The following is a 16,807-nucleotide window of genomic DNA, read 5'->3' on the forward strand; positions in this document are numbered from 1 at the left end:
TGAAGTGCTGTCCAATGTCAGTCAACAGAAAGGTATATTGAGTACCATAATGGTAAATGCTGAAGAAACAGAAAAGCTTAAGTTTATTATGTCCATCCTTTGGAACATACCTAGAAATACCAAGTTTACTGAGGGTATGGGAGAGGGTGGGCAAAATAAGATGTAAAACACAGGGTCCTGTTGAGCCCAGAGGGGGGGTGCTGGGTACCTGGACAGTCAGTCCATCACAGAAAACCACGCCTGAACTGAGTTGTGGAAGGTGAACAGGAGTACTCGTGTGAAACAGGGAGAGGGGCTTCACAGGCTCAAAGGATCAGAGGAAGAAAAGTCAGACTGTGAACCACCACGGGTGTGGAGACACAGTAATTACTGGATGATGCTACAGCACAAAATTCAAGGAGCAAAATAAGAGAATGGAATCTGGGGAGGCTGGCAGAGGCCACATCCTGCAAAGACCCTCAGTCACGCTTGGGAGCCTGGGCTTCACTCTGCAGGTGGCAGAGAAGCCTCTGAAGGTTTGAGTCAGAAGCAGAATCAGTGCTGATGAGAGTCAGAACCCGGGAGATGGGAGGAACCATGGCGGGGAAAGGACGCAACAGACGTTTAGAAAGTTAACAAAAATACAAAGTAAGAAAACTTTACTTCTTACGCTGGGTGATGGGTTATCAAGTGTGTGCATGAGAGGATGCGCTGGTTGACTGGATGAGACGGGGAGAAAGAGGGATGATAAGGGACAATTCTGTAAGATTCTCTAGTTTCTGGGTGACAGGTGGGTGGCAGTGACACTAGCTGTGGTTAGGAACTCAGAGGTAGGGATACACAGAATTGAGGTGGTGGGAAGATGAATGTCACTTGGCACATTTTGAATTTGAGAAACCTTTGGGTAAACAGCTATCTCACGGACACAGAGGAGAGGTGGTTATTAAAAACATTACACTGGATGAAATCTCCCAAGGTTGGGAGGGGCTCAGTGTCAGATGCAGCTGAGAAATTCAGGAAAAGAAGTGAAAAGTGTTCACGGGTGACCTCAGGGACCTCACTACTAGTGGGGCGGTGGGGAAAGGCAGATGGAAGTGGGTTGAGGAGTACACGTGGGAAGTAAAGAAACTAGAAAATCAAGTATACATTACTTTTTCTAGAAGCCTTACTGAAAAGGGAAGGCCAGAGAGGTGGCATTTCTTTCCCTTCATTCTTGCCGGAGGACAGGGCAGTGAGAACCAAACATGTCGCGTGTGTTCTGACTGAAGGAGAGTTAGTCTGAGCAGAGGCTAAAGGTATAGACAAGAGAGACCTGGCAGAAGGATGGGAACAGGTACAGAAGGGGCGGGGTGGAGAAAGGACAGCTGAGACGGTTCATGCTGGAATAACCCTAATGTCCTTGTTGAAGTGAAGGAGGTGGTGGTCAGGACAAGCAGTTCACTTACACAGAGGGTCCCTGACTTACGACGGTTTGACTTACAACGGTGTGAAAGCCATACCCATCCAGCAGAAGCCATACATCAAATTTTGAATGATCGGTCCTCTCTCGTGATGCTGGGCAGTGGCAGGGAGCCACAGGACCATGAAGTTAAATAACTGATTTACCAGCAGTTTTTGTTTTAGTTCAATGCTTCAAACACTGATCTTCAGGCTGTTTTCAAGCTTTCCGCTGGGTTTGTCCCATGCTGGGCACCCAGACAACCATTCTGTTTTTCATTTTCAGTATAATATTCAATAACTTACATGAGACACTCAGCACTTGACTATAAAACAGGCTTTGTGTTGGATGATTCTGTCTAATTGTAGGCGAGTGTAAGTGTTCTGAGCATGGTTAAGGGAGGTGAAGCTAAGCTATGATGTTTGGTAGGTTAGGTGTATAGAATGTGTCTCAACTTATGATATATTTTCAAATTATAATGGGGTTTATTGGGGAGGAGGAAAATGCTGCAAATCAAGAGTAAGTAAGAAGATCAAAGCCGTGTAAATGCCAAAAGCAAGCTGGCAAATTCCAAGTTCCACCATCTTAGAATGAAGAATAATCATCTTCTGCATTAACTATCAGGTGAGAATACATGAAGAGATCATGGATACCATGCTCCCAAGTGTTAAATTTATATTTGGGCATCACAAAGGGTTTCACTAGCCATAAAACATCTGGGTTCTCATTTCTTGAACCAAGAAGAGTAGCAGCGTAATCCACGAGAAACATGCAAGAGAAAACACCAGAATCTGAAAACAGTGCCTACCCAAGCTGGGAAGTAAGCCTCCGGCTCGAAGTATTTTCCATAGTGTTTATTCCTTTTGAAGTTCCCAAGATCAGCCTGCAGGGCAAAGGCTGCCAGCAGGAAATAGGCCTCCTCTCGGAGCACACACTGAGAATGAAGAACTTGTTTTCTCAGGTGCCAGTAATAATAGTATCTTGCTGCTCTGTCACTAGGAAAATAAAAGAAAACAGAACGCACATTTTGATGGTTCAATCCAATGGCATGTAAACAGACCCAAAGCCTGCTCCGCATCTGCCGACAGGGGCTCTTCTGTTTCTGCTCCCTCCCCCGCCCTCCCTCCCCACTCACTGACAAAAGGGGAGGCTGTAGGGAACGCAGGATTCTAAGTCAGACTACCCCTACTGAGAGAGGTGACATTTCTTAAGGTCTGTAACATACGATTCGTTCAGAGACTAGAAAAAAGGTCTGAATCATTCCACTCTAAGATGGTACACGTTTCATGAAACAAGTATTCACAAGAGAAACCTAGGCATTTGTTCTATTAAAATAATTTTGTTACACTAATGCTGTACACATAACATAAAGACAAATCTGAGGGGACGATCTTGGCTTTAATGTTTTGCTACTCTTTTTTTGTTTTTCAGCCGAGTATATTACAAATACTCTAAGGTCCTTTTTTAAAAATATTTCTGTTTATATGATTGTCTAGAAAAAAATTAACTGTAAATGGTGCTTTTTTTTCCTCTCTCAGAATGAACAAACTGAAAAATGCTTACCTTAAATCTTTTTTTTTATTAAGTGTATGTTCCTTTATGGGTGTGTTTTAATAGGCACATGTTATGACAATCATGCTACTCCTCAAAAACGGAAAAACTACTAGTGTGCTCATTACCATCCGCTGAGGTCAGAAATAAATATAGTCCCCATTAAACATGCTGAGTAAGAAGTGCTGACTGGGGAAAACATGGCCAAGCTTCAAAAGATGTCATGGGCATACAGGACGCCTTTGTGATCAAAGTAAAAATGGAAAAAGAAATGTATGTGTCTACTTAACGCACTTATTTGCCTCCCTATTATTTAGGTTGAATGTTTACCTGACATTCATAGCTCGTTAGCTGATGATAATAATATGTGGGTTTACTTTAACCAAGACCATGTTTAAGTATAAAGAGTTTAAAAGTAAAGCATTTAACAGAAGCATGGCAAAAACAAACAATAAAAATAAAGCCTTTATGTAATTTTTCCCCCCTTGGGACAGGGTACTTTTCAAAGCAATTCTTTTTATAATGTTGACCAGTCAGTGCTTGGACTAGTTCATCTCAGGAAAAAAAGGGCAGAAATATTGGGATAAATTAAACATTCATTAGTCCTAGGGGGTTAATTAGTGGCTAAATAACATATTTTCTTTCTTTCTATTGCATTCCATACTTAGTAGGTAAGCTGAATAAAAACTTTATATAAACTGGGAATAGCTAAAAAGTTTCTCAGCTCTTTAAAAAATTCTGTATGGGCTAATATATTTTACATTTTAATATACAAGACAAAATATTTTAATATTTATACAAGATGATATAAATATTAAGAGCAAAGATTCTAGCCAAATGTATCTTTGTCTCTTATATGGGGTTTCTCAAAGTTTAATTATAAATAAGTAAAACACAGAGTTCACATTTTTAGTATTTTCTATCAGCCAACAAAATCACCTCTGAAAGTTTCAACTGATAAACCTGCATTTGAAATAAGTGAATTCTGAGTTTGTAACATGAGCAAAGTACTGTTCATGAAGCCAACTCCAAAAAAAAGAATCAATTACTCTCTCTCACTAAATTGCATCAATGATTCTCCCAGGATGACTCTACTGGGTGTAATCTTAGCTTTAAAGTTACTGCCAAGAACAGAGGCAAGACCCCCAAAGTGAAAAGAAAACCAGGCTGCGTAATGCCCGAGCACTTGTATGGGAGACAGTTCTCCCTGCCGACCCCACTGCCACCAGACGAGAAGTTAGTCCTGTTACCAATTTCTCCACACTACACAAAAGTGCTAGTTCCTTCTTGAATGAAGTATCCTTTCGGTGAATGAGGTGTTACTGAAAATGTGGAATACAGAAAATGTGAGCCAGCGATATTGCTAACATTTTCATCGACAGCCTAACATGGTCATTCACACACTTAATGAGTATTTACTGAGTGCACACTGTACCTCCGTTGTAGGGCCTGAGGATACGTGTACGTAAAAAGATTTTTAAAAAATCAAAAATTTCCATTCTCATAGAATTTATGGTCTAGCAGGCAGAGACGAACAAGCATGAGAACTTGACTCATAACCGCACTTCACTTGGTTTATTTATGTTGGAAGATGAGTGCTACGGGAGACACAGGTTTGGAATCCCTCCCTGTCCGCATACCTGATCAGTCTGCCATTCTCCACGTAGTACTGCACTCGGAAGTGGATGATCATAGGGGGCCCGAACTGGTCTATGCCCTGAAACAAGGACACAGAAGAACCCAGCTCCTGTTAGTTATGCCAACAATGGATTTCAAAAGTAGTAAAATGCCATTATTTACAAGGTACTTTTTAAACACTGAAAGGTTTTATTTACGTCTAACGAGTGTGGCCTTGCAGGGGAAAGACAGTTGTCCCGTACGGTTGCCAGGTTCATGCACAACCGGGAAGTTAAAAAGCATCATCGCTGTATTTGATACTCATTCACTATAAGGCCAATGACAGCATAAGGGAAGATAAAAATAAATGCCAGTGGAAATTTCTAGCTGCCTTCCAGCTCCTTTCTCAGCTCTGTCCCCTGTGGTGACCATTTGCTCCTCATTACAAATGTTCTCTTGTCCCTCTGACATTCCACATACCAAATTCTAATATGCTGTTTATTTAGACATTCATGTTCCTTACTCTGTAGTTAGCTTTGAAGTGGTCTTCCACTTTACTCCACAAATTCTTAAATACAAATTGGAGGGTTAGGGTTAGACACTGGGGATTTATTCTTGATTTACTAGGGTGATCCTGAAAACACTGGGTAAATCCCTGGGGAGTGCTCCCCTATGTAAACAGAATTGATGTTTACCGAAGGCAACCAGAACAATAAAATAACGAAGCATCAAACGTAAGGGTAGTAAATGCAGATTCAAAAATTGCCAATAATACTAATGTCGGTCTTGACAAATAGCATAGCCAAGGAAGAGGAACATGCAGTTCTTCCAGGCTTCTCATTTCCAAGCATTACCCCATGATTACTGAGAACTTACTATCCAACATTATGTGAACAGATATCCAAATCTAGTTATATGCCATAAGCTATTAATATTTCATTAAAGTGACATTTTAGAACTTAGAAAACTCATTTCCCTTTTCTATTTCCCCCTTTCTCTGCTGTATAAAATGTTTATGGTATTTTTAATATATAATAGCTAAAATAAACCTTTAAAAAATCAAGATAATTTTGCTCATAAACGTAATCTCACCCAAGTGACTTCGTATTGTCGTACCTTGCTGGCCTCTTTCTTCCATTCCTTTGGACAATATTTATAAAGCTTTTGTGACAACTCCATATACACATGTTCATTATCTGCACAGTAATTCAAAAAAGGAGACGAGATGATAAAAAAGGTTAGATTTTTTAAAAAAAGAATATATATAGGAACAGGTTTTTAAAAAGTCTCAAGATTTGTGGAATGTACTCTGAATTCACATACTACCAAGAAAATGCAACAAGATACTAGGACATAAGCTCTGTGGCCCAGACATGTAATAGTGAGAAGAAATACTAGATTCCTACTCTTCCTTTTACTTAAGTTTCCAGGGTCATTACAACTTATAGTCTAACTTCCAACACTGTGGGAGTTACTTGGGCTTTGTATCAACATGGGCTTTTGTTCGGCTCACAGAAGACTCTTCTCACAGGTACAAAATAATGAAGCAATGCAGAAACACCATCTCAACTGCTATTTAAGAAATTAGATAATATTGATGACAATAGCACATTTTCAAGGGAGGAGCCTGACCCATGCTTTGTGAAGAATAAATAGTCCTTAAGTGTTCATGTAAAATACAGCACGACAAAATGATAAGTCATTACTCATACTGCCTTTGGGATTGATTTTGTGGGAAGAGGAGAAGAATCTTATGCAAAACAAGAATGAATGCCAAAATAGTTCAAGATGAACAGAAAATAAGACTGCTAGAAACCCATATAAAAATGATCTACACGTGTGAAAATAAGCTAGTAAAAAACATTTAAAATTTTCAGACTTCCCAAAGAGAATCTTTTAAGATTTATTTCCCAAGAAAAACCTTCAGCATTCCTGTCTTGTACAAAGTTTTTAATGTTTTTTTTTTTAAGTTTATTCCTTTCCCTCTAACCCTCACTAAGGGGGCAGGCTCACGGACAGTGCTACATAAAAATGTACTCATTCTGGAAGGAAAGTCTGACCACCCTGAGGACAACATATTTGACCACACTGTGACTCCTGACTGAATGCTGGGGTTCGACTGGCAAAGTGCCATAAAAGAGGAAGGGTAAAGCCACTCTTTGTCTACAAATGGCAATGTTAAGTCAACCAATTTGAATGAAAGGGATAAGAAAAAGGTCCCAGAGGCGGAACGAAAAGAGGCTGCTTCAATCCACTCATCAGACCAATTAACACCACCTCCCACCTCTCATGTGCTACTGATCAAACATGAAATGCACAAGACCAGACAACCTTCCCCTTGAATCTGATGTGTGTTTGGCCTGAGTTCCCATCTGAAGAAGCAACATGATGAAGAGAACTGAGGCTGTTCACTGTAACAGAACATACATATTTTTAAAGTACCACTGTCTACCATCTGACAGTTTGACCACAGCTAGCTAGTTGTAGAGTCAGAATTAGAACCAGGTCACTGGATTTCTGTTCCAATATTCTTTTACCATATTATAATCTCTCTTTTAAAAAGAACATCTTAAAAACCCTTATTTTTAAATCTAAAGCCCTGGCTGGTGTGGCTCAATGGATTGAGTGCCGGCCTGTGAGCCAAAGGATAGTAGGTTCAATTTTCAGTCAGGGCATGAGCCTGGGTTGTGGGTTGGGGGCAACCACACACTGATGTTTCTCTCCCTCTCCTTCTCCCTCCCTTCTTCCCCTCTGTCTAAAAATAAACAAAATATCTTAAAAATTAAAAAAAATTAAAAAGAAACTTAAGCAAGCTGTAAACTAGTTTTATTAGACTAACTTGTTGAACAACAAAGATAAACAGTCTGGCTGTAGTTGTAGTAAGTATGAATTTCAAGTATGAAGTAAAAGTAAAGTTACTCAGAATCTATAGGGCAACTTATTTCCTCCCAGACCCTTTCTTGAAAGAACAACTGAGGTATGTGCTAATACAAGGATGAGCTAAGCATTTGTATTTTTACTGCCTTCCCAAAGGAAGAAACTTAAAAGCAAATGGTTGATTCACTGATTCCTGGTATGTGTTTCCTGGTCTGAGTGGTCTCACCTGAAAATACTACTACTGGAAACAGCTCACATTTTGGGGGAGAATGGCCTTGTTTACCAGTTGATTGTGATACACTTTCCTACCTGACAGATCTAAGCATTTTATGGTACTAACCAGAGTCAAGCTATCATAAGCCTTTAAATTTAAACCAATTCCAATAATAGAATATAACTCATATCCAAGTATAAAACATAAAAACATTTCATAAAAAAATTCTTCTTGAAAAACTGAACAAAGATATGAAAGGTTTTTGGCATCTAAATTAAATTAGAAAAAAATTTAAAATATAAATTGAAGGAAGAAAGCTTATAAGGAATGGCTACAGGTAAACCCTGGGAACTTAACTTTAACTAAAGTGTTAGAGGGAGATGAGTCCTTTACTTAAAAATCTTCCCTACATTAAGTATACAGAGGAAATGAACCTCACATCTCAGAGTCATTGGAAGAAAGAGAAGGGTAAGAAGGGAAAAACAGAAAATAAGCGTAAATTAATAGATCACTGAAATAGAGAACAAGGGGACAGTGACTGGAGGGGAGAGGGAAGGGAATTTAAGGGGAAAAAAGGGGAGGGATTTGGAGGAACAAATAGGAAGGACACAGGAACGAGAACTAAGGGGGGTGGAAATGGGAGGGAGGTGGAGAGCAAGGGGGGGGGGGGCTGGGATGGGAGAAATAGACAAAAAAACTGTACTTGAAAAATAACTAAATAAAATAAAAAAATAGATCACTGTTATATAGTCAACTGAATATAGTCAGTTCTATTATGCCTACATTTCTTTTCATGCCCAAAATTATAAAACAAATTGAATTACAAAACACCGAAGGTAATTTCCTACTAGCTCCAGCTGCTCCTTCTGTTCCAGAAAACAAAATTCAAGCTTGGTTCATTAAAACATGAAAGAAAAAACACATAAAATCCAGACTCCTAAAGAGGAAACAATTTTTAAGTTCAAACTATAATAAATACATGATCTAAGATTCTAAATCTTGTAAAAAATACACAAGAGTTAAGTTTAAAAAATGAATACTAGAATAAAAATAATGATTTCAGTTACAGCTATAAAATGTCATTTCCTTAGGAGAGTTGACTAAGTCCAGCAGAGATGAGCATAAGACTTACTCTGTATCACACTGAGTCCAAAGAGGTGGCAGTCCTTTAGCCTGAGCAGGTCACACACCTGGACCAGCAACTGGTGACACAGAATTTTAACCTGGAGGAGAGAAAAAAACACGACTTGAGATAGTAATTCAACCAAGTCCACACAACGAACCGCAATGGGCAACTGAATGCGTCCTAAAAGGAGGCCTTGAATGGACAGGCTGACAGCAGTAAACGATGGTTGGCTCACCGCAAGGGCTCATCCGAGGCTGCGTTTCAATGATGGTGATCACAGTACAGATTTTTACAACATGGTAACAGAGCACCAGGGCAGTCTGTCTTGTAGAAGACTCAAAAATCTCATGATACACGGGCAAGGCCTCAGTCTCAACCCAAAGTGCATGATAAATATTTCAGAAGAAAACACAAAACAGCCTATTCAGGTTATCAAAAGTTTTAATTTGGTAGTATCTTTATAAGGAATGTTTTCCTCTTGATGGTCTGAGCAAAATATTCACATACTGTCCAATATATGAACTCCTAGCTTTTACTTATCTTAATTAATCATTTTATTGTCTTATACCTTCTAGGTACCTAAACCAGGTTCCTTTTCTGAATTCTTATGTAATTCAAATACCATAAAACTACATTAATTTAAAACTCTGGGAATACATTATTCTGCAAAGTCACATGTTAAATGATAAAACAGTCCTTAAAAGATACTTTTTGGACTTATCAAATGTTTAATGAAGAGTTTTGGGGGACTGCAACTGTGCTGAGTCTACCCGTGTTGAATTCAGAATCACCAGAACTTGGAGTTGTAACTGACTTGAAGAGACCGAAGCAGCCAATTTCTTCATTTTGTAGAAGTAAAAAAATAAAACCCAGAAAGCTTAAAGTGCCAAAGGTGATAACTCACAACTTTGCCCATTTGTGTACTGTAACATTTTTATATGTGTATATTAAAACATGTGCAACACAGTTTATCATTTTATATATATATATAAAATGATATAATATGTGGTGTTTCACCTCTCATTTGTACTATCACTTGAAAATTCTATCTTCAATGATAGTGATGCCAATTTACAGTTTTAATAATTACAAAATCTAAATCAGTTAATTCTGAGTTAATGACTTTTTATCGTTCCTTAGTATGTAACTCAGGTTCAGAAAATAAAAACATGCTGAGATTTCTTGATAGCTAACAGGCGAAAATTCAGAATGGTGGGTGACAAGCAGAGTTCAGAACAATTGGTTTACTGCTCTTCTCCACATTCATTATTAAAGGGCAACTAAACTGAAGCACCTCATCTGCTGGAAAGTGCAGAAGATCTTCAGATAAGGCCAGAGTAGCACCAATTCAGCTTCCTAGAAGCACCAGGAACTCAGTGTAGCTGGAACGGTGTCTTATTTTATATTCAGGATGTATAGTAGGCACTCAGTAAATATTTGATGAATGAAAGCCAGGCGTCTGATTTCCCTGTGGGCTCCCTCTGCTCTGGCCACCACTCAGACTACTCTCATCTACAGAGCAAGGTCACTGTATAAAGGTGCCACGCATGAATACAGGGAAAATGTGCTCATGCAAACCCACCAACAGCACTGAGATTACACGTGCCAGCAGGAAATCATTATCTTTTTCGTTTATTAAAAAGACCTTGGATTTTGAGTTCTGTATTACCATAATTCTATTTTACAAATAAGCTTAAATAAACAAAATGATAAAGGAAAAAGTATCACATGTTATACAAAATTAAACTATATACTACAAATTTGAGGCTTAGAATGTGTCATACAGTTTAGGGCAGCACCTCTAATCCCTAGTTTTGACTGTATTTAAAAATGTTATATATAAAGCACTTGGGATACAATGTGATGAAAAGTTTTTAACATAAGAATTCTTAAACCACAAACTGTACATAAAAATAAGCTACGCTGTCTTGTGTAACTCTTGTTCAATTAATGCTGTACATTTCCTTCATACATAGCATGTAATTATTATTATTATTCTGTAAGTTAAAATCAAGTATTTGCAGCCTACTGATAAAGCTCTTTAACAACTACCAGGTAAGTACAGTGTTCTTATTTAAAAACTGCAATTAACTAAGGCTGTGTCTCTGAAGTCTTACCTGCTGTGAAAACAAGCCTGAGTTTTTTGTATCAGCATACTGTAAAGTCTTTTAAGGCTACATTTTAGCTGTTGTGCAATGTTTCATTCTTTAATCTTTGGGAGAAATAGGAACTTTAAAAAGTGCTATAGAGTATGAGGTATTGAATAAGAATTAAGGCATTATCTAAAAATATACTCTACATGGAAGTTTTTAACAAAAACAGGATTTGATCCTAAATATCAATGGGTTTCGGGGCACAGATATTTAAAATATGGTCCAAGGGGAAAAAACAAAACAATCCCCCCAAACAAAACAAAAAAACTGTTCATTCTAGTTTCAGTTAAGAGGTATAAGCTCTTAGTCACAATTTATGTCACTCATGAATTTTTGGCTCTTACATTTACCATGATTTTATTTCTAAAAATTTCCAAATTTCCACATTTGATATTTATCTGATGACTAAATCATTTAAAGCAGCCCCTATTAGTGAAACTCACAGAGAATTCACAATGACCAAAACACTAAATTTACCCCACATTCAGAAAGACAACATTCTATCAATACACTCTCAGAAAATAAACTGTCTTTGCTTAAAAACCAATTAAGAAATGATGAAAAAACAGGCCATGAATGAAATAGTTTTTGTTACAGTTATTTTTTTACACCACAACTCTACAGACAGCAGCTGTTTTTTCTGAATACAAAAATAACACAAATTCCAGAGGCATGAAGTTCAGAAACAAGCAAAACTACTCTCCAGTGACAGAGGTGGGAGAGTTGCTGCCCTTTGGGCGAGACTGTTAACTGGGAAGAGGGATAAAACATCACTCTGGGTGCTGGGAATGCCCTGAACCTCCGGTTGGACCACGACTACATGGATGTATGTATTTGTAAATCTTCGCTGAGCTGCACGCTTAAGATTCTTACATAATACTTTGCTGCATGTAAATTACAACTCAGTTTTAAAAGTTATAAAATTGTCATGTTCCTTAATATTCAGATGAGCTAGAGAGAATTAATGTTGACTCATGAAACTTAAGTAACAGATTAATGTTCAAAACACAGCCTATTCTTAAAATTGGCTAGACTTGGGCTACTATTAAACCAATGATCAAAACACACTAAAAAGCTAGTAATCACTACCATTTCACATGGGGAAGTACAAAAGTATTTAAAAAGCAAATTCATATTATATATCCGTAAAAATTATATTTTAATAAAAAAATTTAAAAAAGCAAAGTGTTTATTTTTCTATAATACAGTAACCAAAATTCTCTACTTTTACCCCCGGCAAGAGAATGTTGAAGGCAGCAGCACTTAAGCCATAACTCAAAGTTCATACCTGTGCAGACGACTTTAACACCGTAACCTCCAACAGTATTAATGGTCTCCTTCTGTAACAATTTCACCCTTAATGGACCAAGTCATAACTTGAATGTGGTCACTGGCAGGAACACAATTATTTAGACATTTCTTAAGTGGGATCTACTCACATTTATGATGATGTTCAGAGACTCATCATTGGGAAGGAAAATACACACACTCCGGCGGTCTTGCATGACTCTGTTGTTATGAAAGTTCAGTTTGTTCATTGTGTGTGGGCTCTCTAGTGGTCAGGACTGGGCTCTGAGTCCTCGGCAATTCCTCTGGTTCCGAGAACTCCAAAGCCAAACTCTGCTCCTCATCACAGGCTCTACAGGAGAAGCATCATGCGGTTCCACTATGTAGGTTTCATAGCTGTAACAACAACAAAGCAAGCCATGAATAAAGGTGGCAAGATGGGCGAGGAGAGACAGGGGGATGAGCAGCAACACCGGTGCTCTCGTTGGCACAGAGACAGCACGTCTCAAAGCCAGGGCTGCCTAGCAGAAGGGATGAGAACTCTCCGAAATTTGTTCTGTGCTTTGCCCACTAACAACCATTTAAAAAACTTTCATTCACTGCCGTGAACTACACATAAAGGTGAGTGCCCCTCACAACTGCGGTGGTATCGTACACTGCAGAGCTCACAGAAGCACAGCCTGCCTTGGAGGAGTGTCCAGCCTCGCATGAGAGAGAACAAACGGCTCTGAAAATCAGCAAAATGACAAAAGAGCAACTACAACAAAATTCTCAAACTCTTCCCCCTTCCATTACAAACTCAAATACATGTCTTGGCTCTCTCATTCCATTCCTTCTTCAGCCGCTATGGTCTGGCTCTCACTTCCTTCACGTCACCCCCGTGGCTTAGACAAAGGATGCCAGTGACCTCCAGACCATGAGCAGTGTCCGCAGGAGTCACTTTAATGGATGTCTCCATGACATTTACCATGGTTGTTAAACCCTCCTCACAACCTTTTTCTCCCTCAGTTTTTTGGAACTGATCTCTCTCCTGATTCTCTAATCTGACAGTGCAAACAATTTTTCTATGTTATTTCACCAACCAATAAAATAGGAATAACAAAAGACTGTATATATCAAACCATGTTTGTATACAAAAGAAATGTGGATTTTGAATACCTCTGATAGCTAATCAGTTTATTAAACATTTTAATTTTATTTTGTTTGCAAGAAATGAAAAGTTTGTCTCCAATTTCTAATGATTACACCTTTTATTTCTGTTTCATATCTTACTGCATGTCTCACTGCATTGGCAAGGCCTTGCTGAGTAATTTTGAAACAAATGGTGGATATTTGTTACTTTTGAGAAGTATATTTCATATCTTATTGCTAACACGACACTATTCAACCAAGATATAGTAAGACTCTTTGCCCCTTGAACCATTAACAATATTTATATAGTTCCATTATATTGTTATATTTATATCGATCCTATATTAGTGGGACCCAAAAGAGAATGTCCAGGAATATGGAACTATTTCACCAAGCAGAGAGTTGTAACCCTGTAGTTTTAATAGAAAAGCTCTTATCAGTGTTCACATAAATGAGATAGAATTTCGGCCTATTTGCTTCTTAAGGTTAAATGTCCATCTGTCAACAGTGGGAGGGTGAAAGAGAATATACTCTTAGATGACATCATGAATAAATATAACCTACTATTTCTTTTTAAAGTATTGAATATAAATAATATACTATCCACAAGGGAGCTGCGCAAACTAAGTAAAAACAAATGGTAATCTTATATACAGTATTTCCTCATCAGGAAGGGGACCAAAAACTCCCTTAGGAGTAAGCTGCTTTTCTTAAAAGATAATAACAATTGTTTCACAGTAGGTCACAGTCAGCAATTCACCCCAAAGGGTCACTGCAGGTCAGTGTTGCAGCTCTCTCCAGGCTGGGATGGCTGACCCGTGTGTTCTGTGACTATGAACTCACTGGGCCCCAGCCCACCCCATCTGAAACATGCACACTTTCAGTTCGACAGCTCCAAGCACCAACCACAGGGCCAGTGTTGACTGCACCAGAATCCCTTGGGCACCTGGAATAAATATGGGATCTTGAACACAGTGACATGTCTATTCGATCAGAATCTCCGGGGTCAGGGCCGGGGAACCTCAATCTTTTAAAAAAGCTCCTCAGCTATTTCTCATATGCAGTCACGTTTGGAATTCACACTTGAGTTAACAGAAGGAAGGTGCTAAGCACCAGTTAGGATATAATACCCCCACAGTACACACTGGGAAAACAAAGGTACGGAATCGGGGGAAGCAACATACGTAAAATGATATCACATCATAAAGGTAACTGGGAAAAAAGTCCTCAACATTTTTGAAGGTATAAATTCCTAAAAGAGGTTACATATATATACTCAGAACATTTTCCTGAAAGATGTTAGCAGGTGATCTAGGGATAAATACAATGGGGACATAGGGTACCCCAACTATACCCTCTCATAAAAATGCAGAAAATGCTAAAGGCTCTGAGTTTGTTAAACTTAAGATTTCCCAAGCTTTCTTGGGTGGAGAATACTGCCTCACCCAGCACATATTTATCAAGGTCTGGCAGAGCAAAGCTCTTAGGCGTACCATGTAAGAAACATGGTTCTAAAACGATTTCCTTGTCAAGGATTGTATTTCATGGCAAAATTTCCCCTATATATTGATATTTTCCAACACTCAGTTCTCCTCTCTGCTATTAAAATCTTACAAAAATGATAAGCTGTGCTCGAATGCATCTTATTTAAATTCAAACATTTAAGTGGTATCAATCCCAGTATGTTTTTTCTTACTTAAATCTACACTTCAAATTCAGTTACTCTTATAATTTTCCATTTCTAATTAAACCAATTAAAGAGGGGTATTTTTACTGACCTACTTTCTAGAATTAAAAAAAAAAACCTAGGGAAAAATATGTTCTGAGGTTTGGGATGTTTCCAAAGCTTCATTAATTTTAAAATTTCATTTGAGTATAATTTTTATTTATTTCATGGTTCAAATAATGCAGTAAAAAAAGACTAAAAGAGGATTACTGAAGAAAATTTAATAAAAGCAGAGTCTTTAAAAAGCAGTAATAGTTTATTGTTGCTTTTTCTAGAAAGCTTTGAATGTAGCAAACTAAAAAAGCCCTTAAAGAGCAATAGGATTAAATTTTTACTTTACCCAAGACTGCATTAAAACTGATTAAAAGGTTTAACTGAAATAGCAAATAACTCTTTCTCTCTAAAATATGCTCCAGTATAAAAATTAATCTTAAATTGGACAGTCCTGAGGAAAAGTATTAGACTAAATTGGTACCAATCTGAATTATAGAAATTAGCCTTGTATCCACTGGCTACTTATTCTGTGTCCTAAAGTAAATTTCAACTCAGTCCTAAGGGGGCGCACTTCCTATTCCAGGGCAGACTTTTTTCTGTCCAGTGATCTAGACTAGGTTATCTACAAAGAACAAACCATGTCTTAATATCATACTTTCCAGGCAACAACAACACGCTATCAATCAAACTCCACCTTGCCGTTTTTATTAATACCCAACTTGCACATGAAAAGTTAAGCTGTAATTCCCACACTTGGATTTTAAACCCATATTATTTTAAGTCCTTATTTCCTGATAAGCACTGATGGTTACAAAATTATTTCTTTTAAGGATCAAGAAACCATTACCTGGTGTGAACATTCTATACTGATTTTCATTTTTTAGAAATTACTGGAAAGAGCCCTGGCTGGTGTGGCTCAGTGGATTCAGCACCAGCCTATGAACCAAAAGGTCACTGGTTCGATTCCCTGTCAGGGCACATGCCTGGGTTGCAGGCCAGGTCCCCGGTTGGGGGGCATGCAAGAGGCAACCATGCATTGATATTTCTCTTCCTTTCCTTCTCCCTCCCTCCCCCCTCTCATAAACAAATAAATAAAATACTTAAAACATAATTTGGTGGGGTTTTTTTTGAAGAAATTATCGGAAATAACCTTTGAAATTGGGTCACCTTGAAATAAAAGCATGGACTCTGGTTCCATATACAGGGTATAAGAGAAGTATGTTTACGGTTTGAGTACACGACACACAGTGTATTCTTGCATTATTAATTAGTGGATTATTTTCCATACGAACAACGGTAAACCTACTTTTGCCCCACCTGTAATACAGCTATATTTGTCCACTAATTGTGACAAATGTACCACAGTTGTTTAAGAGTTAACAATAGGGGAAAGTGGGTACATGGGAACTCTTTGTACTATCTCTGCAACTCCTGTATACCTGAAAGTATTCTACAATAAAAAGTTTATTTAAAAAAAAAATGAAGTCACCCAAAATTTCCTACCAACATACTTTCAGTGGAGGCAAAGGGGAGGTTTCCGTTTTGCGAGTATCACCCTAAAAAGGTGAAAAGACAGGTGTTTGATAGGAAGATTAGTACAAGGCCCTGAAACACCCCGACGTGCCCACCCCGACAGTGCCCTGTGTTTCCTGGAGGCAAAGGCACCCACGGTTGTGAACCAACCCTCCAGCAGGGTGTCCACCCGCAGCCCAGG

General features: G+C 38.3%; 1 protein-coding gene across 5 annotated transcripts in view; it reads right to left on the reverse strand.

Annotated features, from left to right (window-relative positions):
• FRMD6 (FERM domain containing 6) overlaps positions 1-16,807 on the reverse strand; it is a 92,692-nt gene that overhangs the window by 20,903 nt on the left and 54,982 nt on the right. For 4 of the 5 annotated variants that reach the window (XM_037155618.2, XM_037155617.2, XM_037155615.2 and 1 more), the window contains exons 2-6: positions 12,395-12,638; positions 8,809-8,899; positions 5,678-5,781; positions 4,609-4,685; positions 2,226-2,412 (exon numbers count right to left, since the gene is read on the reverse strand). In XM_037155618.2, the coding sequence (XP_037011513.2) occupies positions 2,226-2,412; positions 4,609-4,685; positions 5,678-5,781; positions 8,809-8,899; positions 12,395-12,493 (558 nt within the window). In that variant the 5' untranslated portion in view covers positions 12,494-12,638. The remainder of the gene's footprint in view (positions 1-2,225; positions 2,413-4,608; positions 4,686-5,677; positions 5,782-8,808; positions 8,900-12,394; positions 12,639-16,807) is intronic. The other variant, XM_037155619.2, reaches the window with a different exon arrangement.

The sequence above is a fragment of the Artibeus jamaicensis genome, unplaced genomic scaffold (assembly GCF_021234435.1).
Source record: "Artibeus jamaicensis isolate MK-2021 breed Jamaican fruit bat unplaced genomic scaffold, CSHL_Jam_final contig_548, whole genome shotgun sequence".
NCBI lineage: Eukaryota > Metazoa > Chordata > Mammalia > Chiroptera > Phyllostomidae > Artibeus > Artibeus jamaicensis.